Source organism: Manis pentadactyla, chromosome 3 (assembly GCF_030020395.1).
Source record: "Manis pentadactyla isolate mManPen7 chromosome 3, mManPen7.hap1, whole genome shotgun sequence".
Lineage (NCBI taxonomy): Eukaryota > Metazoa > Chordata > Mammalia > Pholidota > Manidae > Manis > Manis pentadactyla.
This window is the reverse complement of record NC_080021.1, coordinates 152,961,692-152,988,035: the sequence shown is the minus strand read 5'-3', so window position 1 is coordinate 152,988,035 and position 26,344 is coordinate 152,961,692. Positions and strand designations below refer to the sequence as shown.

The 26,344-nt window shown below is 37.8% G+C and overlaps 1 protein-coding gene across 5 annotated transcripts in view; it reads left to right on the top strand.

The window, feature by feature from the left end:
- The window catches only part of MAMDC2 (MAM domain containing 2), a 127,457-nt gene extending 105,755 nt beyond the window's left edge, over positions 1-21,702 (top strand). For 3 of the 5 annotated variants that reach the window (XM_057498588.1, XM_036893464.2, XM_057498587.1), the window contains 3 exons: positions 14,382-14,641; positions 20,486-20,570; positions 20,698-21,702. In XM_057498588.1, the coding sequence (XP_057354571.1) occupies positions 14,382-14,641; positions 20,486-20,570; positions 20,698-20,762 (410 nt within the window). In that variant the 3' untranslated portion in view covers positions 20,763-21,702. Of the gene's footprint in view, positions 1-6,660; positions 6,727-14,381; positions 14,642-20,485; positions 20,571-20,697 lie in introns of those variants that run through there. The other 2 variants (XR_005026386.2, XM_036893465.2) reach the window with 2 other exon arrangements.
- Positions 21,703-26,344: the final 4,642 nt, after the last annotated feature.

The following is a 26,344-nucleotide window of genomic DNA, read 5'->3' as shown; positions in this document are numbered from 1 at the left end:
CACGTAGACAGCGGGCACGCCAGTCTGAAATTGGAGCCAACCCAGAAAAACTAGAGCAGATTGGAGGACAGAGAGAAAAATTGGCTATAAATGTTCAAAAATGTCCCTGGGGTGAATAGATGAGGCTATAAGCCTTCACTGATGCATATAAGAACTGTTAGAGACGAGAGAGTGTGAAAGTTACAAGAAGAGTAGAGAAAGGTCAGGAATGTAGCAGAGAAAGGTCAGCTTTAATGAGAGACCATTGTAATCATGGTGTTGTCTTTATGAACATTTTTCTGGAAAGAGAGTTGATAGTTTTTCTTCCATTTCTCAAGAAGGCTAGCAATGAAAAATATCAGAAGAGATGCTCTAACAGAGGGCTGTGCTGTGGTGGACTATCATGGGGGAATTTTCTAGGTAACGGGCCGTGGAATGTCTTGAACATGGGAGAGAGGGCAAAGCAAACATAGTAAGCAGTTGAGGAGGGTCCCCAGGCCAGGATTCTAACAGACCCATGAACTCTGGAGTCACACCCCACTCACTGTAGACGAGACCTTGAGAAAGTTAATTAAATCTCAAAAGTTTCAGTTGTGTCATCTAGGAGATGAGAATAATTATAGCTATTTACCTACTACATAGGCTGGTTGAGTTTAAATATTGAGGGCTTTTGGATTAGACTGCCTGAGTCCCACTTTTGAACTTGTCTAAATCTAATTTTCCTTGTCTGGACATTAGGAATAATTAATACCTACCTCATAGATGGTGGTGACATTTAAATGAGACAATATATAAAACATACTTAGGATAGGACCTGGTATACAATAAATACTCAATGAATGCTCTATTATTCATCTGTTCCTTCATTCAACAAATATTTATTGGCTATTGTGTGCCAGATACTATTTAGGTACTTGGGAAACAGACAGAATAATCATTTGCCTTCTAAATGATAAACACTGCACTTAACTATAACTTATGTAGTATGTTAAAAGGTGATTATTGCTGTAGAAAAAAATAGAGCAGGCCAAGGGAGCTTGGGAACTGGGAGGAGGAGGTGGCTGGAGTTAACGAATCTAGACGGGAGAGTCACAGTAGAATATACTGGGGAAGTAACCTTGAAAGAGTTGAGCTAGTCTCCAGGTATGTGTCGGGGAGGAAGTGTTCCAAGCAGAGGGAGCAGCCAGTGCAAAGCCCTTTCCGGGGAAGCATGCTCAGTGTGTCTCAGGAACAGCAAGGAGGCTGGGTTAGCTACGCCGAGAGAGCTAGGGAGGAAATACTAGGAAATGAGATGAGAGCAATTAGGGCGGGCCAGACCCTGGAGGACCTGGTCAGTCATCACAAGGACTTTAGGTTTTACTTTCCCTGGAACGGCAGGACACTGAAGAGTGTCAAGTTTAGGGAAGAAGTGATCTGACCTGGCTCTAAGAGGATCATTCTGGCTACTCTGTTGAGAAAAAACGAGTGATAGAATTGAAGGGAGAGTGAAATCAGAGAGCCCAGTTCCGGGGATAAGGCAAGTAATCCGGGTGACCTGTGGTGGTGGACTTACCAATGACAGTGCATCAGACCAGGGTAGTAGCAGTGGAGGTGGTGAGAAGTGGCCACATTCTGGATATATTTTTTAAGTGAAGTCAAAAGAAGTTTTTGATGGACTGGATATGGGTATAAGAGAAAGAGAGGAGTCGAGGCTGATTTCAGTGATTTTGACCTGAACTGCTTGAGCATGGAATTGTCAACAATTGAAGATAAAAGATTGAGTGGATAGGTTTGTTGGGAAGATCAGGAGCTCAGTTTTATGTTAGATTTGATACTTAATAGATACTCAAGTGATGGTGTCTAGTAGGCAGTCTGGAGTTCAGGAAGGAATTTACTGAAAAAAAATCAGAATTTCCTATATTGTGTACCAGAATTCTGATGGTTCTATAGCTAGAAGTCCACAGGTGTTGGTTTTATTCTGAGGCTTCTCTACTTGGCTTACAGATGATCTCTTATCAGTGTGTCCTCACATGCTTGTCCCTTGGCCGTGATGTCCGTGTCCTAATCTCTTCTTATAAAGACACCAGTCATATTGAATTAAAGCCTAGGCTAACAACCCTATTTTAACTTAACTACAACCTTAAAGGCCCTGTCTCTAAATAGAGTCACATTGTGAAGTACTGGGGCTGGGGCTTCAATGTCTGAATGTGGAAGAACACAACTCAGAGTTGGTGTAGGGTGCTGAACTTTGAAGAATCAGGGTAAACTCCTATGACATAAAATGGAGTTTTAATAAAATGACCATCTAGCCTTTGTCCTGCTTCTCGCATCTTTATGCCAAAATAATTTGCACTTGTTTAACTTGAAGACCATCTTCTACGTACTTTCCCTATACACAAAATCTGTGAAAATCTAAGAAAAGCATATTGGAAGATAATTCAATTACTCATAATTTTCCTCCTTTATTTGCATGTTTTCCTGTTTGTAGGGGCCCATGTTAGGTTAACTTGGTGTGGCTTTGTTTAAAGAAAATGATGCAATTATGTTTGTTTTGTATCATGAAAACTTTGAAGGATGTTTCAGCTGGCTTGGGTAAAACTATTAGCAAAATTGTAATGCAAAGACTTCCTAGTATGCCCAATATTTATTTCAAGCAAATACTTTATACTCTAAATGAGCTCAGTATTAGTTTAGAACTGGGATTATAATCCAGGACTCCTCAATACCCATCCAGGGGTCTACTAATACTTCTAGACATAGCTAGAAAAGTACATTCCTATTAATTTTTTAGAAGTAAAATACTTATTGAAGAATAACTTATACTTAAGTGCTGTAAATTTCTAAGTACAGTTTCAGCTGCAAACCACGTGTTTTAATATGTTGTGTTTTCCCTGTCATTCAGTTAAAAATCTTTTCTGATTTCCATTTTTTTTTCTTTTATGCAAGAGTTATTTACAAGCATGCTGCTTAATTTCCAAATATTTGGAAATTTTCTAGTTACCAATTTATTTATCTAGGTAATCTGACTACACTCAGAACATACCCTTAATGATTTCAATCCTTTGCAATTCGTTGAGATACTTTATTACCCAACATATGGTCAACTTAGGTAAATGTCGTATGTGTATTACAAAATAATGTGTATTTTGTTGTTTTTGTTGGATGAAATGGTCTATATATGTTGACTGAACCAAGTTTATAATCATGATCATATTTTTACAGATTTTTTTATCAGTTTAATTAAGAGACATAGTTTCCCATTATGATTGTGAATTTATTTTTCCTTCCATTGATTCTTGTTTATATGTATTTTGAAACTATGTTACTAGGAATATATACAAATTTATAATTGATGCATGGTGAATAAGCCATTTTATCATTATGAAATATCCCCTTTTATATTTGGTAATGCTTCTTCAAGTTTACTTTGCCTGATATTAGTATTGCTGCACCAGTTCTATGTTGATTAGTGTTTGTTTCTTTCTCCATCTTTTTACTTTCAAATTTCCTGTGTCCTTATTTTTTAAAGTATAGCTCTTATATATGGCCATAGTTGAGTTTTTTACTTATCCATTCCCACAATGTTGTCTTTTAATTGGTTATTTGGATCATTAATATCTAATGTAGTTACTGACCTATTTGGATTTATATCTACTTTTGTATTATTTTAATTTCTCCTCTATTAGCTTTTTTTTTACTTTCTTTTACTAGTCTTATACTTTTAACAGCTTGTCTACTGTTGGTCTTGCATTTATTTTTTCTATGTATTTTTTAAACTCCAGAAGATTAGACAGTTTTGGTATTTTTCTTTCTTTTTTTTATTAAAGGTATTTTTCTATATTTATTCACATATTATCCCATTCCATTAGTCTTCTTTCCTTTAGTTATACCCATTATTGTAGGAAATAGTTTTCTTCTGTCAGAAGTATTTTCTTCTCCATCTAGCTTTTGGTTTTGTTTGGTTAGATTTGTTTTTGTTTGTTGCACGTCTGCTGATAGTTAGTTCAATTTGTATTTGTCTGGGACTTCTTTATTTTTCCTTCACATCTAAAGGGTATTTTTGCTGGGAGTAGGATTCTATGTTGAAAATGGTTTAAAATATCATTTTATTGTTTTCTGGCTTCCATCAGATGTTAGCCATATAATTGTTCTTTGAAAGTATACTTTATTCTTCTGGGTGCTTTTAATATTTTTTCCTCCTGTTTGATCTGCTGTGTTTTAACATGATATGTGTGTGTGTGTGTAGTCTTCTTTATAGTTACTCTGCTTGGGGTTCATCAAACATCCTTAATCTGCATTAAACCCCTTAATCTGTAGACTGAGATCTTTTCATCAGTTTTCAAAAACTGATCTTTAATGTCAAATATTGCTCCTGCCCCATTCTCTCTTCTATCTTCCTGAGACTCCAATGAAAGTTCTCACCATTTATTATACACCTTTCTGCTGCTTTACAATTTTTCCTTTCTTTTTGCTTTCCATGCTTCAGTTTGGATGTTTTTTATTGACTTAATTTTTTGGTTTGCACATCTTGTTTTTAGCTGTGTTCAGGAAGCTGTTAAATTTACTGATTGATATTTTAATTTCAGTAATTCTGTTTTTTATTTCTGAAATTTCCATTTGTTTATTGTTTTAAATATTAGTTTTATAAGATACAATACAGATACCATACAATTCACTCTTCCAAAGTGTACAGTTCAGTGGTGTTCCGTATATCCTCAAAGTTGTGTGACCATCAACATTATCTTAATTTCAGAACAGTTTTATAAACTCAGAGAGAAATCCTGTATCCACTAGCAGTCATTCTCATTCTCTCCCCCAACTCTTGTTACCCCAAACCCACATCTCAAAACAGCTACAGTTGACTGTGGAACAACATGGGTCTAAACTGCATTGATTCACCTATACACAGATTTTTTCCAATAAATATATTGGAAAAAATTTTGAAGACTTGTAACAATTTGAAAAAACATTTTCTTTTCTCTAGTTTACTTTATTGTAAGAATACAGTATGTAGTACATATAACATATAAATTATGTGTTAATCAACTGTTTATATATCAGTAAGTCTTCTAGCCAACAGCAGCCTATTAGTAGTTAAGTTTTGGGGGAGTCAAAAATTTTAAAATTTTTGACTGTGGAAGGCATCAGCACCCCTAACCCCATATTGTTCAAGGGTCAACTGTATTAATCTACTTTCTATCTCTATGGATTTGCCTATTCTAGACTTTTAATATGAATGGAATCATACAACAGGAAATGTGATATGTCCTGACTGGCTTCCTTCACTTAGCATAATGTTTTCAAGGTTCATCCATGTTGTAATGTGTATCAGTACTTCTTTTGATTTTTATAGCAGTTTTATTCCAGCATATGAGGCACCACATTTTGTTTATTCATCAGTTGATGAGCATTTTGGTTGTTTCTACTTTGGGGCTATTATTAATAATACTATGCTGTCTGTGTACAAGTTTTTGTGTGGATATATATATTTTTTTATTTTTTTAAATATATGCCCAGGTATGGAATTATTGGATCATATGTACCTCAATATTTAACCATTTGAGGAACATTCAGACTGTTTTCCAAAGTGGCTGCACCATTTTACATCCCCATAAGCAGTGTATGAGGGTTCTAATTTCTCCACATCTTGCCAAAACTTGTTATTTTCTGTTTTTTATTATAGCCATCCTAGTAGGTGTGAGGTAGTATCTCATTGTTTAATGTCTATTTAGTCTGATTATTATTTGGGTATTGTGTGAACGGTATATCATTTTCTTGTGGGTACTGTGTGAATGGTATATGGTTTTCCAACCTTTCACTTTCAACCTATTCATGTCTTTCAATCAAGTGCATCTCTTGAAGACAGCATATAATTGAATCTTTTTAAAAAATCTTTTCTACTGATCTCTACTGTTTGATTAGAATGTTTAGTTCATTTATATTTAATGTAATTACTAATAAGATAGAATTTATGTCTGCCATTTTTCTATTTTCTTTCTATATGTAATGTCTTTTTTGTTCCTTTATTCCTTTTATCCCTTTATACCTCTGTTACTTCCTTTTTTGTGTTCAATAGATATTTTCTAATATCCATTTTAATCCCTTGTTTATTACATATTTTAAGTTATTTTCTTAGTAGTTGCCCTGGAAATTAAAATTAACATCTTAACTTAAAACTGTTTAGTTCCTATTAATGTTAATGTCATATATACAAAACCTTGCTTTATTCCTTTCTTCCCCCTTTGTACTATTATTGTCATGTACAATGTGATATCTTTATATAAACCCATAGATATAATTTTTAAATTACTGCTTTGTGCACTTGTCTTTTACAGAAAAGAGATAGAGAAAAATACATTCATTCTGTCTTTTACATTTACCTCCTTTTCTTCATAAGGATCTGAGTTACTGTCTACTATTCTTTTATTTCAGCCTGAAGGACTCCCTTTACTAGCTCATGGTGAATTCAGTATTTGTTAATCTAGGAATGTCTTAAATTCCCATTTGATTTTAAAGGAAAGTTTTTCTTAATACAGAACTCTCATTTTTCTTTCAGCACTTTTGAATTATATCATCTCACTGCTTTTTGGTCTCCATAGTTTCTGATAAGGAGTAAGCGTTTAACCTTTTGAGTATCCCTTGTATATGATGAGTCACTTTTCTCTTGCTTTCAAAATTCACTTTGTCTTTGTCTTTCAACAGTTAACTGTGATTTTTTGAGGTGTGGATCTCCTTGAGTTTATCCTACTTGGAGTTGTTTGACCTTCGGTATGTAGATTATCATTTTTCATCATGTTTGGATTGTTTGGGGCATTATTTTCTTCAAATGTTCTTTTTTTGCATTTCTCTCTCCCCTCCCTTCTGGGACTCCCATTATGCATACATGGTATACTTACACTGTTGTACTGTACTCTGAGGCTCTGTTCAGTCTTCTGTTTTTCATCTTTCTCTTTGTTCCTCAGATTGGGTAATCTCAATTGACCTTCTTCAGGTTTACTGATTCTTTTGTCTGCCAGTTCCAATTTGCCAGTGAGACTCTTGAGAATTTTTTTTAGTCATGATATTTTTCAAATCCATAATTTCTGGTTGGTTCTTTGTATGATATCTCTTTTTAATGATACTCTGTATTTGATGACATATCATTCTCATACTCTCTTTAATCCTTTAGATATTGTTTCTTTTAATTCCTTGAACAAAAGTATAATAATTGACTTATTGTAAGCTCAATGACTGGGCTTCCTTAGGGACCCTATGTATGGATCACAGTTTCCTGTTTCTTTGTATGTAATTTTTGTTGAAAACTGGACATTTTAAATAATGTAATGTTGCAGCTCCCTCTCCTTCCCAGGTTTTTTTTTTTTGCTGTTGCTGTTTGTTATTATTTTCGTGTGTTCTTGTTGTTCCTTTTTTTAGTGACTTTCCTGGACTAATTATGTAGTGCCTGTATTATTTGTTGTGTGTGGCCACTGAAGAATATGCTGTTAGCTTAATCATCAACTAATGATTGAACAGATATTTTCCTTAAATGCCTTCAACCAATACATTGTCCAGTCCTTGTCAAGGTGCTCTGTGTGTTAGAACATGTTTTTTTAATGCTCCAGCAGGCAATTTATGACTCTGCCTGAGCCTTCACTTCTTGCTTGTGCAGTCTTAAAATCAGCCAGGGGTGATACATTAGGACCTTCTCAATTTTCTCTTGGGTATGTGCACAGCTCTGCACACATGCATGGTTTTCTAGATTGCCAAGAGTCACTGCTTTGCAAGACCCCCCACAGACATCCCATTCCCTAATTCTTTTCTTTAAAAAATTTTGGTCAACCGTTTTTTAGCTTCGGTTATTAATATCACCTCAGGCAGTTACAATGTTAAACAATTGTTTAACTGATTGTTTTTGACAAATGCTCTGGAGATACGGCTACTCATACAGAGTAAGGTTTACCTCAGCCAGGTTAAATAAAGAGGAGCTCTGAGAATGGAGCTTTTCAGTGAGCTGATAAACAGGTCAAATAATGAGTTTCTGGGAATAGGGTTTTGGGGATCTCCAAACCTGTTTTGCCCCTTGCAGTGACTATGGGCTACTGCTTTTTTACAGATACCTTAATTGTAAATCTCCTGGTTTTCAAGTCTTTCTTGGAGTAGGAGAGATGAAAACAGGATTAGGACATGTTATAAGCTCACCATTATCAGTAAGAACTAGTCATTTTTCTTGAATAAAACTCTTAGATAATTGCATGCATTAATTTCCAGAGTTCTAAAAAGCTAATTTGACAATTTTTGCCAATGTTCTCACTGCTTTTATAGAGAAACAGGTTTTCAAAGGTCCTTATTCTGACATTCCAAAAGCTCCATATTCTTCCCCTACATTTGTTTTTTCAATAGATTCAAGTTCTTTGATGAAATTCCCCATTTTATCTTTTTCTTGAACATATTATTTAATGCTTTTATTTATATTATTAATCATAGTTATTTTACAGTCCTTGTATGATAACTCTGTATCTGGGTCACCTGTGGTCCTGGAGGGCTTTTTCTGTCTGTTTCCTCCCTCCCCACCCACCTCACCTTTAGCTTTGTTTCGTGAAATACCTGGTAGTTTGATTGAATGTTTTATATTGTGAATGAAAAATTACAGAATCTTTGGTGATGTTTTTTCCTCCAGAGAGGTTTAAACCTATTCACAAATAACCAACTAGAGTAAAATGTGTCACCTCAGTCCAATCAGACCTGAGCCAGCTTGAGGTGGTGGTGCAGACCTGCTTTGCTGATTCCATCCCTGGTTCTCCATATGCCTTCAAGAATATACCTCAAAAATACAACCTGAGGTTTTTTTAATTAAGGACACTCCTCTTCAGTATGTGGGGGTTTTTTGTGGTGTTTTTCAGTGTTGCAGTAAGTCTTTCATATTTCTGGCAATTAAATTCTCTTCCAACATGCTCCTAAGTAGAGATGGAAGTCTCCTTCATGTCTAAGAACACTGCCTTCCAGTGTGACAGAAATATCAGTGATGCATTAAAATACCAAATAGTGAAATCTATTTGTAAAATTGTGCTGTCAGACGAAAGAAAACCAAAACTGTGTATTTAATGTGTTAGTTATATAGCTGAAATTTAATAGCAGTCTAACTCAAGTCTTGGTCTTTTCAGAATTTTGATAGTTGATATCCAGACATGTAAAATGTTACCCAATTAGCCTGTAGCCATCTGAGGAATTAGCTTCAGATTATTAAAATCTCCAGTGTCCTTCAATCCTCCCATTCTTTATGTTATCATACTAGTTCCTGATATTGTCAGAACCTATTACACAGAGAAGACTTCTATGATAAGTTTTTAACTGGTAAAGTATACATACATAAAATTTACCATTTAACCATTTGTAGATGTACAGTTCAGTGGCATTAAATTCATTCACACTGTTGTACAACCATTACCACCATCCACCTCCTGGACTTTTTTCATTTTCCCAAACAGAAATGCCAAAATGCCATGCCAATAAAACAGTAATTCCTCATTTATGACAAGCTTTAAAAATAATTTAAAAGGCAGAGTAAAGAACAATTGTAAAGAGAGACATTTAGCTGTCGTTCTATCCAAAGTATTGATGTACTTTTTCTCTGTTCAGAATCCTGTTCCAGAGTTAATAAATGCAGCTAGATGTTCACGCCACTTGGGCTTCTTTCTGGCCCTGGTAAAGGGGGTGCAAGAAGGAAGGAGCAGCTGCTTCGCCTATTCCAAATTGCAAATATGGTGTGTGTCTCAACATATCACAGTTGTTGTGCAGAGAACAGATGGGACTCTGATCTCCCAGTAGAACTATTGGAACCCTGTCTTGAATGTTAAACAATGACCCACAGAGAGAAAATGATATGTTTTCTCCTGTTAATAATCCCCTCTACTGACTGGAATCCTTCATGGACAAGAAAACGTGAGCCAGTTGGAGGTTTCAATGCTGGGGCTTCCTGACTCCCTTCCAGAGCTCTTGTTTGCTGAGACAGACAGCGTTTGGAGTTTTAATGTGGCAAAACTGATTAACACACAGGGCTTTTCTCTGCTTTCTAAACACACCTGAGGCAGGCCTCTCTATAAGGTTCTGATCTTTTCTGGGAAAATGAAATGTCACTGTCATATGAAAGTCAAGAAGAAAAACATATTTGGAATCAAGAGGGATAATTGGTTTGTGCATCAGAAGGACAAATTCTAACCAGTTGACAAATATACTAAAATTATTTGTAGGTGTATGTGTTGGCCTAGATTGGCCTAAATCAGTATTGCCTTCTGGAATGTGCTTAAAATAAAAACTGTGTCCTGAAGGATTTTTGGAAAGGCCAACATTACTGAAGAAAAGTAGCCTGGTGTCAGTGCTGTGGAAAGGCCCAGTTGTACTTACGTTCCCCTGAATGTTAGCCCTCTCTTGGAAAAGTGGCACAATTACACAGGTCAAGGCTTAGGAGATTTCCTTTCCTATTTCACATTTCACAGTACAAAACACAAAGGCCCCAGGAACTGGAAACCTGTCTTTGGCTTCAGCCTGATACCTGAGACCTAGAGGAGCATGAGGTGAAAGCATTGCCAGAAGAATACTTCAACATTTGAAGCTAAATGATTAGCGCATTGTAATCATGAAAAAGGATTCAACTGGGTAATCCTGGAGGTGACTAGGGGTTTTCCTCCCCTCCAGGACTGACTTCTGGCCAGCACTCATGATATCACTAGGAGGCACATTATCATCACCAGATGAAAGAGACTTCTGGGCCATTGCTCATTTGTGATGGGTCTGCTGCTCCCTTTCCTTTCTGAGAAGAATTGGTTTCAGGGCCCCACTAGTCTTTACTTCCCAGTTTTCCTAGGGACAGTATTTTCAGAGGAGGCTATTATACCCTCCTTACTGTTTCATTTTTAACCAAGTCCTTTACTTAGGATTCACATGGGCCTTTTTTAGAGCCCCAATGGCCAGGGATAAAAGTGATTTTTCTTTGATTTCTTTTGATTTCCTTTAGAATTAGTTTTTGGAGGAAATGTTTCTTAGGTTAAAAACACACACTGAAGTGGGGCTTCCGTCCACTGTGCCACGAACTGTCCTAATATATAGAACAGCCTGGGATACCTTTATATGAAGTGAGGCAGTGAACCATGGTCATTTTCATGCTTTGACCTTATTCCCCAGGGAATTAAGTTAGATACACTGTTCAGTTAGGATTATGTATATCTGTATGTGTTTACATCCAGCCTAGCTGAAGTGAGAAAATGCAAGGAAAAGAACAAAGTTCCTTTTGTTGCTGAAAGTGCCATAATCCCAGTGCTTCTAGTATAGCAATTTTCTTGCCAGTGAAAGAAACGAAAGTAACAAAGTTAAAGAATTATCATATTATGTGTGTTCCCTTAAAAAAAATACATCAGATGGTGTGGAACTGTTTTAAGAACATTTGCTTGGATATGACTAATTTTATCAAAACCTGATTTGTTCTAGTTTTGCCTTAGAGTGTTCTAGTCAAGTGCATGTCTCATTCCAAGACCCTCATACAACTGGAGTGACCTTGGTCACACTGGTTTGTGGCTTAGAGCTGTGGAAAAAATGCATTCATTAGCTCATTCAAACAAACATTTATTGAGCGTCTACTGTGTCTAGGCACTGTTCTAGGACCTGGGAGCATAGCAGTGAAGTACACAAGAGAATATCTCTGCTGTTGTGTGTTCTACAGTAGAGAAATAGACAAACGTGAAAAATAAGAAAACTCTATAGCATGTTAGGCAACTTAAATGTTATGGTGCTGTGGAAGATAATAAATTAGTAGGAAATGAGAAGTTCAAGAAGAGAGGGATTGCAATTTCAAATAGTATAGTCAAAATAGGCCTAATAGAAAAGGTGATATCTGAGTAAAGATTTGGAGGTGGGAGTGAGACTTCAGATCCTGTAGGGGAAAAGCCATTCCAGGTGGAGGGGTTAGCACATCCAAAGGCCCTGAGGCAGTAGCATACCTACTATATCCCAGAACAGCATAGAGACCAGTGTAGTGATTCACTCAACACAGAGTAAGGAGGAAGGTTATAGGAGAAGAAAATAGTAAGAATCAGAGATGTAGAGAATAAGCAGGAAATTGTACAGGACTCTAAAAGCAATTTTGAGGCCTTCAGCTTTTACTCTGAGTGAAATTCTGAGCCAATGGAAGGTTTTGAACAGAGTAGTGTTCAAAAGATTTAGCTTTTGTTTCAGAAGGTTCACTATGTATACTATGTTGAGATTAGATTGTAGAGAACGAGGGTAGAAGCAGGCCAACTAGCTGGGAAGTGTTGCATTAATCCAAGCAAAAAATGATAGTGGCTCAGGCCAAGAGGTAGCAATGGAGATGGTGAAAAGAGAAATGACTGGGCTCTGGATAGATTTTGAAGGTAGAGCCACAGGAATTCCTGACAGCCTGGTTGTGGAGAGCAAGAGGAGGCAAGGAGTGGTACATGGCTCCCAGGTTTAGGGTCTAGCCAACCAGAAAGAGCTCAGTAGGCTTTAGGGGAAAGCTGTTAGGAGCTGAGTTGTGAACATGTTCAGTCTGAGATGTCTGTTTGACAGTGAGTGGAGATGTCCGTTTGTCAGTTTGAATAAACAATTCTGGATTTTAGCAAAGAGGTTAGAAATTTTAATTTGAGATATACAACATATGTAATGTTTAAAGCCATGGAACAAGATGAGATCACCAAAGGAGAGAGTGAAAATAGAGAAGTTCAAGAACTGGGCCACTCCAAGTTCGAGAGGTTAGAAGAAAGCGTGAACTAGCGAAGGAGTGACCAGTGAGGTGGAAGAAAACCCAGAAGAGAACAGTGTCCTGCAAGCCAGGGAGTAACCTGTTATGCTACTGCTGGGACAAGAACGACAAGGACTGAAAATGGACCATTGGTTTTCGTAAAGAGGAATCATTGGTGAACACTGCAGAAACACTGACAGTAGTTTTCCTAATATTTTAAAGCAGATCATGGGGATGACTGGTTGAGCAAAGGCCATATCCCTTGACTCTAATGGCCCAGTTTTTCAGAGTGACAACATTACTGAGCGAAACTCCGAGAGAGGGGGTTACACAGTGCACACAATTTGATAAGACCAAATTGGGCAGTACTCTTTCTCCCAGTCTTCTGATAGCCTGTAGGACTTCTCAAGTCTGTGTTTGTGGAAATGGGGGAAAGGGGAACACCATGGAGGAGCATAGATGAGGCTTTTGATCAGTTGCAATTGAGGTATCTCAAGCAATGCATTTGGGGAAATGGCTAAAGCTCATTTCATTAAACTTCAAATTATGAAGAACAATGCCCTAGAAGCCATCATTTGCATGCAGTATTTGGGATCTCTTTTTCTCCCCACTCCATTCAGCCATCAATTTCTGCATGAAATAATAGGAGGTGTAACAGTATGTAAAGATTATTTTTTTATCATGTATCTAAAAAATGTCAATATTGGCAAAGAGACAAATTGCTTGCAAAAGATTGTGTATATTTTTTCAGGTAGAAGTGGTAAAAACTTTTCATCAAATGGTCAAAGGTTAAGAACAGATGTGGAGTCCAGGGCCCTTTTTTTTAAATGGGCTTAGGTACACAGAATTATATTCCTGGTACATTATTCTAGAAATTCCTATTCATTATTGCCTTATTTCAGTGGCTTGATGATAATTATTTAATACTAACCAGCATTTTTTTTTTGGTGGGGGTTGGGGGTAGTTGCCCATTTGTAGCTATTCCCAATTCTATGGTGTAAATATTTACATCATGGCTCATTTCCAGCTACTGATGTGCAATCATTTGGACCTACCCACAGAAGTCACACCAGTGACTCATGGGAACTGCTGAAAACTGATGCCAGCAGATCACTGCCTTATTCATATGCAGACTAATCCTGCTTCTGCCTGGAAATTAAAAAAAAAACTAAAATTGGGAAAGGGAAGTGGAAATACAAAACTAACATTTGAATATGTATTACAAGTGGGCATATGACACATACATTATTTAATTCTCACAACTCTGTACTGCAAATACTATTAACCCTTATTTTGAATGATGAATATAGGTTGAGAGAGGATAATTCATTAGACCGGGATCACACAGACAACAAATATTAAAGCCAAGACTTGAACCCAGATCTACCTGAACCTGACTCCAAAACTCCTTGCTTCCCCCCCCCACCAAAACAATGTCTGTAAGTTCCAGAATATTGTCCATGAATTGGTAGGATAAATTCTGATTTATTAATCACCACAACAATGGCATAATACTAGTATACTAATTACCTTCTGTATATTCAACTGAATTTGCTGAACTTATAAAATCCTTAATCAGTACTGGAGTCAAGTCATCTACTTACTTTAATTTGTTTCTAGGAACACTAGTCAGAAGATAAAGAAGAGAATATAATGGGTCCTTTCTAACAAGACCTGATTTTGCATTGCTCTCAAGGTTACTACATGTACATCGAAGCCTCCCACATGGTGTACGGACAGAAAGCACACCTCTCGTCCAGGCCTCTGAGGGGAGTCACTGGAAAACACTGCTTGACCTTTTTCTACCATATGTATGGAGCAGGGACTGGCCTGCTGAGCGTTTATTTGAAAAAGGAAGGTGACAGTGAAGAGTCCCTCCTATGGAGAAGAGGAGGGGAGCAGAGCATTTCCTGGACGCGAGCACTGATTGAATACAGCTGTGAGAGGCAACACCAGGTAAACGAAAGGACATATAACTATAAGCTTCTGGTGTTCTCTCTTTTTCTTGCTACCAAAGAGAGTGTTTTGTTCTTTTTCAGGGTCAAAGATAAAGGCCGTACTTGTTTAAGAGTAAACATAGTCTACATTGATTAAATCCAAGCAGTGTGTGGGAAATTAAGGAGAGAAAGCTTTGGGTATTTATGCATAAAGTGATTTTTGCAACTCAGTGATGAATGCCAGCAATTGTCTGGGTACATTGTGTCAAGTATATTCTGTGTGTCCTGCAAATCTCCAAAAACAAAGGCTCCCTTTCTTCCAAACATGGTATTACTAATCAGTTGTTGCAGCTGCATCTTTCACTCATCATTACCCACATGCAAGGCTTTTGTTGTGAGCCTTTATTTAGTAGAGTATATGGTCCAGAGTAAATTTTTAAGCCTCTGTCTGCATTGATGCTGAAGAAACTGAAAGTCTTGCTCCTAAGACCTGAGTCTCCCCTGAGTCTTCTCAGGTGCTAGTAGATCTCCATCTTACAGCATCCTGATTATAAGGGAATGTGGGCAGTGGTGGGAAAGACCCTTTTAAATTCCACTAGATGTGGTGGTGCAGCCAATCGAGTCTAGATATCATCAGTGGCCTCCTGCAGCCACTGACTTCACCTGCCTACCATGAGCTAAACTTTAGAGAGCTCTGGGAAGATAACCTTCAGACCCCTGATTGTTCATGAAATTGCTCTGTAGAATTCTCAGGTGTGACCTTCAACTAAAATCCCTGCTTCTGACTGGTGAACTCTGGGACCAGCACCCCTCAGCTTTAACCACCAGCTGCTTGGGCTAAGCCCAAATCTTTCTGGGAAGAGGTATCCAAAACAAGGACTTTATTTTATACTATCCCACAGCCTAAATTAATTTTCTGCAGATCTAAATGGGAAGAAATTCCAGAAGCTCAGGTCACCATGTTGCAGTGCCATCTAAAGTGCTGAGTTCCTAAAGAACCAATGACAGAGGGAAGATGTGCCATTGTCCAGGAATGGCCCACCAGCTCAGCAGGGCAAAACTGTCTAGTAATACAGTAAAGAAAACAGATAACTCTGGAATGATTTTGATGATTTAATGTCTGTTTACAGAAGGAAAGTGGATTCCTCAAGAACTTACTAATATGATTGATCATCAACCAGAGTTGATGGACCAATTTTGTTAGGCTATTAGGACACTCATACTTCTAGCCTATACAAATGTTCTCAAAATGTGGCCCTGAGACTGGCAGCAACATTTGAAATGCAAATTCACCTAAAATGAAATTCACTGGAAATTTACATTCTCAGACCCCACCTAAGAACTACTAAACCAAAAATTCTGGGGATGGGGCCCAGGAATCTGTCTCTTAAAGCCTCCTGGTAATTAGATGCCCACTAAAGATGAAGAATCACTGCCCTAGACTAACCTAATCTCTTGGGTGGAGTGCGAGCATTGGTGTTTTTTTTTAAATCCCCAAACTTCATGTGCTCATGCATAGGAGTTCTAGGACTTGAGTTCTGGGAACAGGTGACTTATGGATATCTAAGCCTAGGGAGTTGGGTACAAGGCCTTGCATCTACTAGACTAAGAGTGGCTGGTTGTCTTGCTAATAGGTTTCAGCCCCAGGCAAGTTTGCTATGGATTCAGTGTGACCAAAGAAATTGACAGTGAAACGTTCTTGGGGTGAAAGGGTTATACTCAAGTTTATTTCCAGGTTGCAGGTCAGTCACTAGAATTCCATTCACTCAGAGCGAGTCTGCATGCAGCAAGCCGGTCTCTGCCTCTGGGCCCCTCTGTCTGCACAGCCATCCTCTAGGCCTCTGTCCTCTGCGCTGCCACCACTTCAGCCTCTGTTCTGCTCTCCTGCATCCTTGCAGCCCTGCCACCATGTTGCACCCAGAGCACTGGGTGGAGCTCTTTATATAGAGTCAAATTGCCCACTGGTGTGCAGAGAGCTAGTCAACCAGGGCCAGGTGAGAATCCTGGCCACTGGAACTCCCATTTTATCCACACTGGTTGTTTGCAATGTTTTTTGAACACAAAGTAGTGAGCCATCTGGGATGGCGTCTTGGGATTTTCAAGTTCAAAGGGTGCAGAATGGCCTGAGAGATTTCAGCTTTCAATCTGAAAAGAAGACTCCAGACCATTCCCTTTGGCTTAGAATGAAACAGATATGAATCTGTTGTAATGAATTTTCTTTTAGATTTAATGATTCCTTCAGGAATCCAAAACAACTGTCTGGAGGAGACTGGGCTGAACTAGTTTCTCCAAAATATCCTAGCATCTAATAGAGATATACCCATATGCACATAGACTGGCCATCATCTATGTATCAGGCATATAAATTCTTCTAATTGATCTTGGCACTCCTCTTTACAGATGGAGAAAACTAAATGTCCAGCTGGCAAATGGCAGAGTGAGAATTTAATCCCAGATCTGACTAGTTCCAAAGTTTGTATCCCTCCCACCATAGTAGTCCCCAAATACCTCATTCCCCTAGTGTCATAAGACCTGTATGATCTTGGGGAAAGGTCATCTTCTCTGATAAAGTTTACACATTTTCAAATGAGGTAATAATTCTTGCCATGCTGACATCACCAGTTCGAGTGGAGGTATGTGTAGCTCCAGGGGGAAGGGTATTCCTGGCCTGGTGCAACTTCCCCTATGAAACCGGTGAAACCGAAATAAGTCATGTGAAAGGGTGGGTTGGGAGAAACCAATTCTTATTGCTCACAGCTTGCTCAAATTTGCTTGCTAGGTCTGGCCCCATCTGTCTCCTCCAGCCTCCACTCACGCTCTGCCCACCCCCACCCCATGCTCTCTACTTCCCACCGGCCTCTTCCAAGAGTAACTCCATTGGTAGGTCCTTGGTGACTGGTAGATGCCAGACCAATTACATACCAGAAGTGGAGGGGAGGAAAGAATGACCATTATCTCTCCACCCCTTGCCCAGAGGCTGTAGGAAGCTGCAGCAGTAAACACCTATTGATATGTGTTTATCTAAGGCCAGGCAAGAAATTCTAGAAATTCTGCCATTTACCCCACAGTATGTGAAAGGTTTTACAAACTTTAAAGTACTAAAATATAAAAAGATATTATTATTGTTTCTAAAAATACATTCCCTCTCAAATCTCTCTGATCTCTAATTCATATCATCAGACAGACCCGGCATTTTCAGTAGCTGCATCAGGCATTCAAGCATAGCTTCTATGTAGTATGAGGCCAAAATATCTCATTTTGATAAATATTTATTGACCACTTGCTACTCTAAGTGCTGGGTATATTGCAATGTCCATAACATATAAAGTTCTTACTCTTTTGGAGCTTACATTCTAGTGGAGGAGAAGTAGAAAACATAAACCAAAAAATATATAATGTAACATCAGGTGGTAATAAGTACAATGAAAAATTAGTCACGCCAATCAGGTAATGAGGTCATGATGTTATCATGAAAGGCCTTGGACATCATGGTAGTATTTGATACTCATTCCAAAAGCATTAAACTGTCAGATGACTTGAAGGTAAGATGATCTGATTTATATTTAAAATGATCACACAAGCTACTATGGGGGGAGCAAACTGTGGGGGAAAAGACGACTTTGGGGGCTACTGCACTAGTTCTGGCAAGAGGAGTAGTGGCCTGGGCTATGCAACAGAGGTGAGATGTCATCAGAACCCCACAGGACTTCCTTATGAATGGAACATGGGGTATGAGAGAAAGGGAGGAGTGGAGATGACTCCATAGCTTTTGGCTGGAGCAATTGCTGCAATGGAGTCACCATTTTTTGAGGTGAGGAAGACTTCAGGTGGCAGATTAGGAAGAGTGAGGGCAATGTGTGCAGGAGGGAAATTAACAGGTTTTTGTGGGGGCACATGCCAAGTTTTTGATATCAAACATCCGAGTGGGCATGTCAGGCAAACAGTAGGATAAGAGATGAGTTCAGGGGGAAGAACAGAGCTAGAGAAGGAAATGTGGATATCATTTGTGGGAGTGGGCATATAGATGAGTTTAGAATGCTACAGTACTGCTGCCATGTGAGACTCATCCTCCAGGGAAAATATGCAGGTGGTCTTGGGATGATGTCCCAATCATGAGATTATCCTTGAAGAAGGAATGCTTCAAGTGGTAAAATTTTAATCATGCTTCTTCTTGAGGGATTTATTAAAGTGCTAAGCAGAGCTTGACTTGCAATTGATCAAAAACACAAAATTATTTCCTTTGGATTCCTTGCTCAAGACCTTTCCATCTCTGCTCTCAAGTGTTTTTGTCCATGGTTTCTTGTATTTTGATGCCATTGAAAGGAAATATTAGACAAATTCTCAGCTCACTGGAATATTTACATCACTCATATTGTTCATTATACTGACTAAATACTAGGAATGTGCCAGGTACTCAGCTAAGACTAGTCTCCAAATTTTCTTTTTCATGGTGCCCTTAGTCTCAGTAAGTTTTTCCTAGTTGTCCCTAGACCTAAAGAAATACCTAACAGCTTCATTTGTTAAGTTGTTGGGTCCAAACAACCTAAGTATTTATGTCCTAATAACTCAGCAGCCATTTGAAAAAAATAATACACTTAAATTGAAAGGGAAATAATATTTTTATCTAACTTTTAAGTAATCACTATTATTTACTAAAAGAATACCTATCTGTAATCCAAGGAGGAAGTCATTATGTGATAAAATGGTTATCACTCAACTATGAAGGAAATTCAAAGAAGAAGGTTTTATGAAATCAAGTGTTTAGCCCAACCACAAACTATTCAGAATGTAACTTTATCAGGTCATTTGTCTATTACACTTCCACTGCAGACTTGAAAGTCAAAACAGATTTTACTGTTGTCCAGTAAACCAAAATGCTTATTAACTTTACTCATATACCCTCCTACCTAAGTGTGTCAGGACATTTTCTTCCCTCTTCTTGCCATTTGTTTGGATTCTTGTTTAGGGCTGTGTCCTTAGAATTTTTATTAATGTTATTTTGCCATATTTTGGTCATTAAAGATTTTTTAGGTCATTAATTTCAAGATAGCTTCACAGACTTATTATCAACTTTATATTCTTTGATTCAATTTAAATCATCAAGTAGTTCAATAGGGAATCATTTGCTCGTAAAATGAGTAGAGCAAATGTGTCTTCTGGACAATTTTTATTACCCACAAACCTCCTTGGAGTATTCACTGGGTTATTAATCATTGTTGAGTCAGCCTTAGAGCTGGTAATATAATCTAGTTTCCCTAGGACCTGTATATTTGATCATTACTTTTCTTCTCAGGTTGTAGAATCATGAAACTGGTTCCCGCATCCTCCTGGGCTGTTCTTAGATGTTATGGTATTTAACATGATGAATGAACCATTGTCTTTTTGGTAAATTTAATTACTATGCTTTGCTGTTCATACATAGTCTCATCAGTCATATTAAATTCTCTATTTTAGTACCAATATCAAAGGTAGATTTATGGAGAACCTAAGAAAGCTTAAGCTTCTCAGCCCATAACTTTCATAGGACCTTTGAATTCTGGGAGTAGAATGCAGGTGGGGAGGGGAAACCAGGTCACCACCAGGAAACCTTTCTAGGTGAGCGTTCCTGGGAAATGGCCTAAAGAGATCTCAGAAGAAAGGGACCTGAATCTCCACGTCTCCAGTAATTTGTTGTGAATTTCTTTTATTTCCAAATAAGTATTCTCTTTTTGACCTAAATTTGTATTTGTGGGTTTGTATTTTTTCCTTAAAGGGGGCCCAAGAACAACCTAAATTTCCAGATACACACAGCCTGAATCTGTCCCTGACCAGCACTGTTTTATCAGATGACTCTGTTCTAAATTCAGCCTTCATTGTTTTTCAGGTAATTTTTGAAGCCATTCGGGGAGTGTCAATAAGAAGTGATATTGCCATTGATGATGTTAAATTTCAAGCAGGACCCTGTGCAGGTAACAGTATTTTTCCCAATTTAAGTTTGATTGGAATGGGCTTTTACAGTAGTCTCAGCTGATAATGCAAATTAAATATTTTTCTACCATAAAAATAGAGATTATTATTGTCTATCTTTCCTGACAGAAATGGAAGATACAACTCAGCAATCATCAGGATATTCTGAGGATTTAAATGAAATTGAGTTTTAAGAAATGATTTGAATTGGATTAACTGAACAAAATCCATACCTCTCTTCAGTCAAAATGAAAACAAAACAAATGAATACCGGACAGTCTTACCAATTTCATAAGTTATGAAATGACTTCAGAGCACCCTTTTTCATTACTTTTGCAAAAAACACTGACTCAGGGCTTTTTTTTTCTTTTTGCATATGACAACTGTTATGGAAGTACAGGCTGCTGGTTTTGCATAGATCGTTCATCTTCCTTTTGGTACCAGTTAAAAATACACATGTACCATATTGTAGTCATTTAAAAATATGCAAATAGAGGGCACCATCAAAATGAGATGTGCTCACTTAAATCTGCATTCAATGAATGTATTGAGAGGAGAATAAATCTTCTGGGTTTCCTTTTGAATTTCAAGTATCATAAATATTTTTAAAGTAATAATGTGAGCTATCAATTATATCTGCAAAATGAATGCAGTTTTTATGGTAACAAGTTAGTCTAAGAAAACAGTCTTATTTCCTATGTTTTATTCACAGAAATGGAGTATTAATTTTTAAATATATTTTACCATATATGATAACAAAAGATCTTTCACAAATGTCCCAGGGTAAGTCAGTATTAATGCTGTATTACAAGGCAATGCTACCTTCTCTTTTCCCCCTTTGAACTATTTTTGAAAGTCACTATGAACACATGGATAGAAATTGCACTTTTTTTTTTAAGCAAGCTTGAAAATGTTTATGTACACACACCCAAAATTTTTTAGAACATGTTTAACAATTTTACTGACTTCTTTAGTAAATGTTTGATGATATTTTGAATAATATGAATTCAAGCAGATCTAGTATACTACTGTCTTTTATTTACATGTTTAGGAAACTGTATATACATGTTTGTATACCCAAACAGCTGTTATGAAATTATAAGATTACCTAATAAAAGATACTTTGAAACTCTTTTCACTGGCAGTTAATTCCTTCCTGTTTTTGTTGGTCAGATTGTCTTCATTACATAACTGCAGATTCAAATTTACATCTCTACTCTGTCACAATTAAATGCTTCTGAAGCCTTTTATTAGTGATATAAGTACTTGTGGGTAGAATTGTAATATTTCCAGAATATCTCGGCTGGCTTTAGTACATCTGCATATCAATAGGCGTTCAGAGGTGGAAAAAAAGTATGGCTTTAGTGCATTTGCATCATTCCTCAGGGGTGGAGAGAAGTTCATCTCCATATCAGTGGGTAATTACCTGGGCAACAGAGGGCTTATCTGTACTTGAGAGGAGAAGGGGAGGGCCAGTTTTGCTGATGCTGGAGCAGGAGAGAGAGATGGGCCAGACTGCAGTTTTGTAAGCAATAAACGGGTTTTAAACTTTATTTCTCCCTTTGACTGATTTCGGTTTTTAGAGGTATTTTTCCCCGGGATTTCCTTTCCTCGGACTTATAGTACTACATACATTGATGCAATAATTAATTTTGTCTTTTAATTTCCACGAACAATCTTAATTATTCCCTCAATTTTTTCTTATTAGATTGCAAACTCAATGAGGATAAGGATTCCTGCCTGTTTTGTTTACTTTTGTAGTCTCAGCACCCAGGAGAATGTCTGCTATATAATAGGTGTTCAACAAATGAATACTAGTTGAAGGAAGGAAGGAGGAAAAAAAGAGAGGGAGAGTAGGAAGAAAGGATTAATCTTCCCATTAGTCTCCAAAGAGGAGATATTTTTATCCCTCTTTTACAGGTAAAGAAACCAAGGCTCTGAATAGTGAAAAAATTACTTAAGATTCCATAGTTGTTAAGTGGCTGAACTTAGTTAGAGTCAGGTTTTTCTGACCCCAAAGCCCACAGCTCTCACTGCTTTGTATGACAAAAAAATCCACTGTAATCAGAGTTGGACATTCTGGACACTCAAGAGTGTCAAAACCCATAAATTAATCTGTAAAAAGCATTATACCTCCCTGAACACCACATTACTTGGAAACAAAAAACGCTCAACTGTACAAAATAAACATCCTGAGGTTTGTGGAGAAAATAAACTTTTACAGTAAAGCAAAATTTTGTGACCCAAATGCTTTCTATTTATGATGATTACCTGTAGCAGGGAAATCCCTAAATAGAGTTGAAATATTGGGGAAAGAAGATTTCAAGGTGTTGGCCAGTTCAACAGTACACTTATCATTGCAAATAACTCAAAGTATTATTCCTGTCTGAAGCTTAGTTATATTTGCTGAATAAAGAAATGAAGATTGTGTCTCCAGGACCTAACATAATATCTAGTCAGTAGTAAAGGGGTTAATAATAAGTAGTGAATGACTGAAGTCATTCACCAGCCTCCTTGCTTATGGATTACATAAATCCATAGTAATAATCATAGCTAACGTTTATTAAATACTTACTATTTTCAGACATTGTTCAAAGAGCTTTACATGAACTGGCTCATTTAATCCTGGTAGCAACCAATGAAGTAGATCTAGTGATATTTCCACATTATAAACAGGGAAACAATCTCCAAGTTCAGCTAGCGTAGCACTTGGGTTTGAACCTGAGTCTGTTTCACTGCCAAACCTGTGTTCTGATCCTTACAAGACTGGCTGCTGAACCTGCCAACTCTCCTACCACCTCCCACCCCCAAGACCAGGTGAACCCCTAGGCAGATGGTCCAAGCTTCCCTCACTCAGGAGCATGTACAGGCTACCGAAATTGCTACCAAGTTTGCCAAACTAGAAATACTACTTAGGACACCAGCTTTGAGAATTTGGGGGAGAAAGGGGGTTTGGGGGATAGGTATTGATTTAGGGCAGTTAGGAAAGAGGTAATGATTACCAGTTGTTGCTAATAAATAACCTGAAGTTCATGTCAGAGAAGAGAGGAAGTGGAAGGTGAGTGGATTAATTTACCCTCCCTCATGAATGCTCCTTTTGCAGGATTCACTTTTTGGCTTCTTCTCTTCCTTCTCCAGGTTGCCCTTGGCATTCATCTTAAGTATGTTTCACCTGGATGAAAATATGAAAGGACAGTGAGCACAGTATAGTTTTCTCAGGTGTAGAAATGCCTTCAGGGAAGACGTCCTTGCTAATAGGTGCGCTTAACATTTTAAACCCAGTGTTTGCACTTATTCTGATTCTCACTTGAACACCCAAGTGTTTAAAAAATAGAAACTACTTTCTCAGGCAGATTGCGCACTCTCCTACAATTTGCTGTCTGACTGGAGATTATTTGTGCACACGAGGTGAAGAAAGGACACTGAGAAAATAGTGCCTCTGATGCAAAGTCTGGCTTAATATGGAAGAAGAAAAGGTTCAGCAAAGATTTGGTGAGAGATCTATGCTCTAGGCATGACACCAAGCATGGAGGTTACAAAGATGCTCACATGTTAGTGAGGAAAACAGCAATCTGAATCAGTCAGCCCAATTCAGTGTTAAGTATGATGAGGTCATACGCACAGGGTGATGGGGGAGGGCCTGGGCAGGGCTTCTGACCTGGGAGGGCAGGGCCAGCCTCCTAGCTGCAGTCTGGGCAGCGCAGAGAAAACCAACAAAGACCTACTAACGCAGGGCTCTGGGTACCTCGATGTCTTCTGCCACTCTCGGAGGGCTAAGATATGGGCTCTTTAATGTCTTATTCCCATTTCTAAGTCATCATTCTAATGTTGCAACATTTGAAACATGTGAAAGACTATAAAGAGGTGATACAGCATAGTGATTAAGTGCACAGTTTGTGGATTCAGGCTCTCAGTTTAAATCCTGGCTTTGACACTTACAGGCTTTGTGACTGAGGGCAAGTCACTTACACTGTTTGATTCCTTCCTAGTCTGCAAAATGGGGCAAATACTTGTCTCTACTTCTTAAGGTATCTGTAAAGGTGAAATGAAAATAATACCTTAAGCACTTAACCCAAAAGCCATTTTAGTTTATAAGGTTTGAGTGAGATTTTTGTATAAATCACAGGTATTTTTCTGTATTTTCTCTAACAAAGGAATTGTGAGTTTAGAGTGCCATCTTAAGGATAAAGCATCCATATAATCTTGTGCTTTATTTTCTTTTTACTATTAGCCATACAAGGCTCATTTTAGCCAGCATCTGGGCACTGCCTGCCCCTTTGCTCTTCCTACTCCAGCCGCTGTTAATGGTCCTTCTGTGATGCTCTCCCTGTAGACCTAACCCCTAACAAAATTTATCATGCTAAACCTAAATTCTTGATTTTATGTCCATCTTCTCAAGAATGGTTGCTTATTCCGTTTTTGTACCCCCACCACCTAGCATACTCATCAAATATTTCTGGATTAAATAAACAAATGCTCAGTAAAAGCATTTAGTACAACCGATGTGGATCCCCAAAATCACAAAGGAGATGAAGCTTTTTGCTATTGTGGACAACGCTGCTAAACTATTCTTGCACAAGTGCCTGGGTACCCAGGTGAAAGATTTTCTTATGGTTGTATATCTAACATAAGAGTTGCTGGTTTGTACAATATGTGCACTTTACTAAATGATGAAAACTTTCTTCCTGACTGACCACACCATTCTACCCTACCCTTACCAGTATAAACGAGTGCTGCCCAATCTTGCTAACGTCAGACTTTAACTGTTGCCAGCCTGATAATTATGAAATTGTGTTCACTGAGGTTTTAATTTGTATCTCTCTAATTATGAATTAAATTGAGCACTTTTTCTATGTTCAATGACTATTCATGCTTCAGCTTGTGCAAAATGCCTGTTTTTCCCATTCTTCCATGGACGTATGTATATTTTTTCTTACAGATACTCTAATATTCTCTAATATTACAGATACTCTAAGATTCTCTAATATTCCAGATACCAAGCTTCTGTTTGTTGTAAGTGCTGCAAATATCTTTTTTCAGTTGTGACTTCCTCTCTTCCCAGTCATATTATGGGGAATTTGATTAATGAAAGGCCTTAGTTATATATATATATGTATATATATATATATATATATATATGTGTGTGTGTGTGTATGACTTCATACCCTTTAATTTTCTTTATGGTTCACATTTTTTTTGTCTTATTTAAGAAACTCTTCCCTATCCTGTATTTTAAAGATATTACCGTTTGGTTTCTTCTAAAAAATTAAATTTTTGCCTATTACCTTTAAGTCTTGATTCACCTGGAATTATATGCAGCAAACCTGCCAAGCTCATTATTACTTCTCAGAATAGACTCTGTTTACATTCATTTCCTGTTGCTGCTATAATGAATGACCATACTCTTTGTGGCACAATACAACCCATTTATTAACTTACAGTTCTGGAAGTCAGGATTCTGAAAACGGGTCTCATGGGGCTAAAATCAAGGTGTTGGCAGGTCTGTGCTCCTTCTGGAGGCTCTGCAGAGAATCTATTTCTTGCCTTTTCCAGCTTGGAGAAGCTTCTTGAACTCCCTGGCTTATGGCCCTCTTCTCGCTGTCATCCCTCTAACATCTGTCATTGTCACAGCCTCTGACATTGACTTCCTGTCTCCCTCTTATAAGGACTGTTGTGATTATATTGGGCCCAGCTGGATGATCCAGGCTAATCACCCCATTTCAAGATCTTTTACTTAATCACATCTCCAAATTCCCTTTTACCATGTGAGGTGACA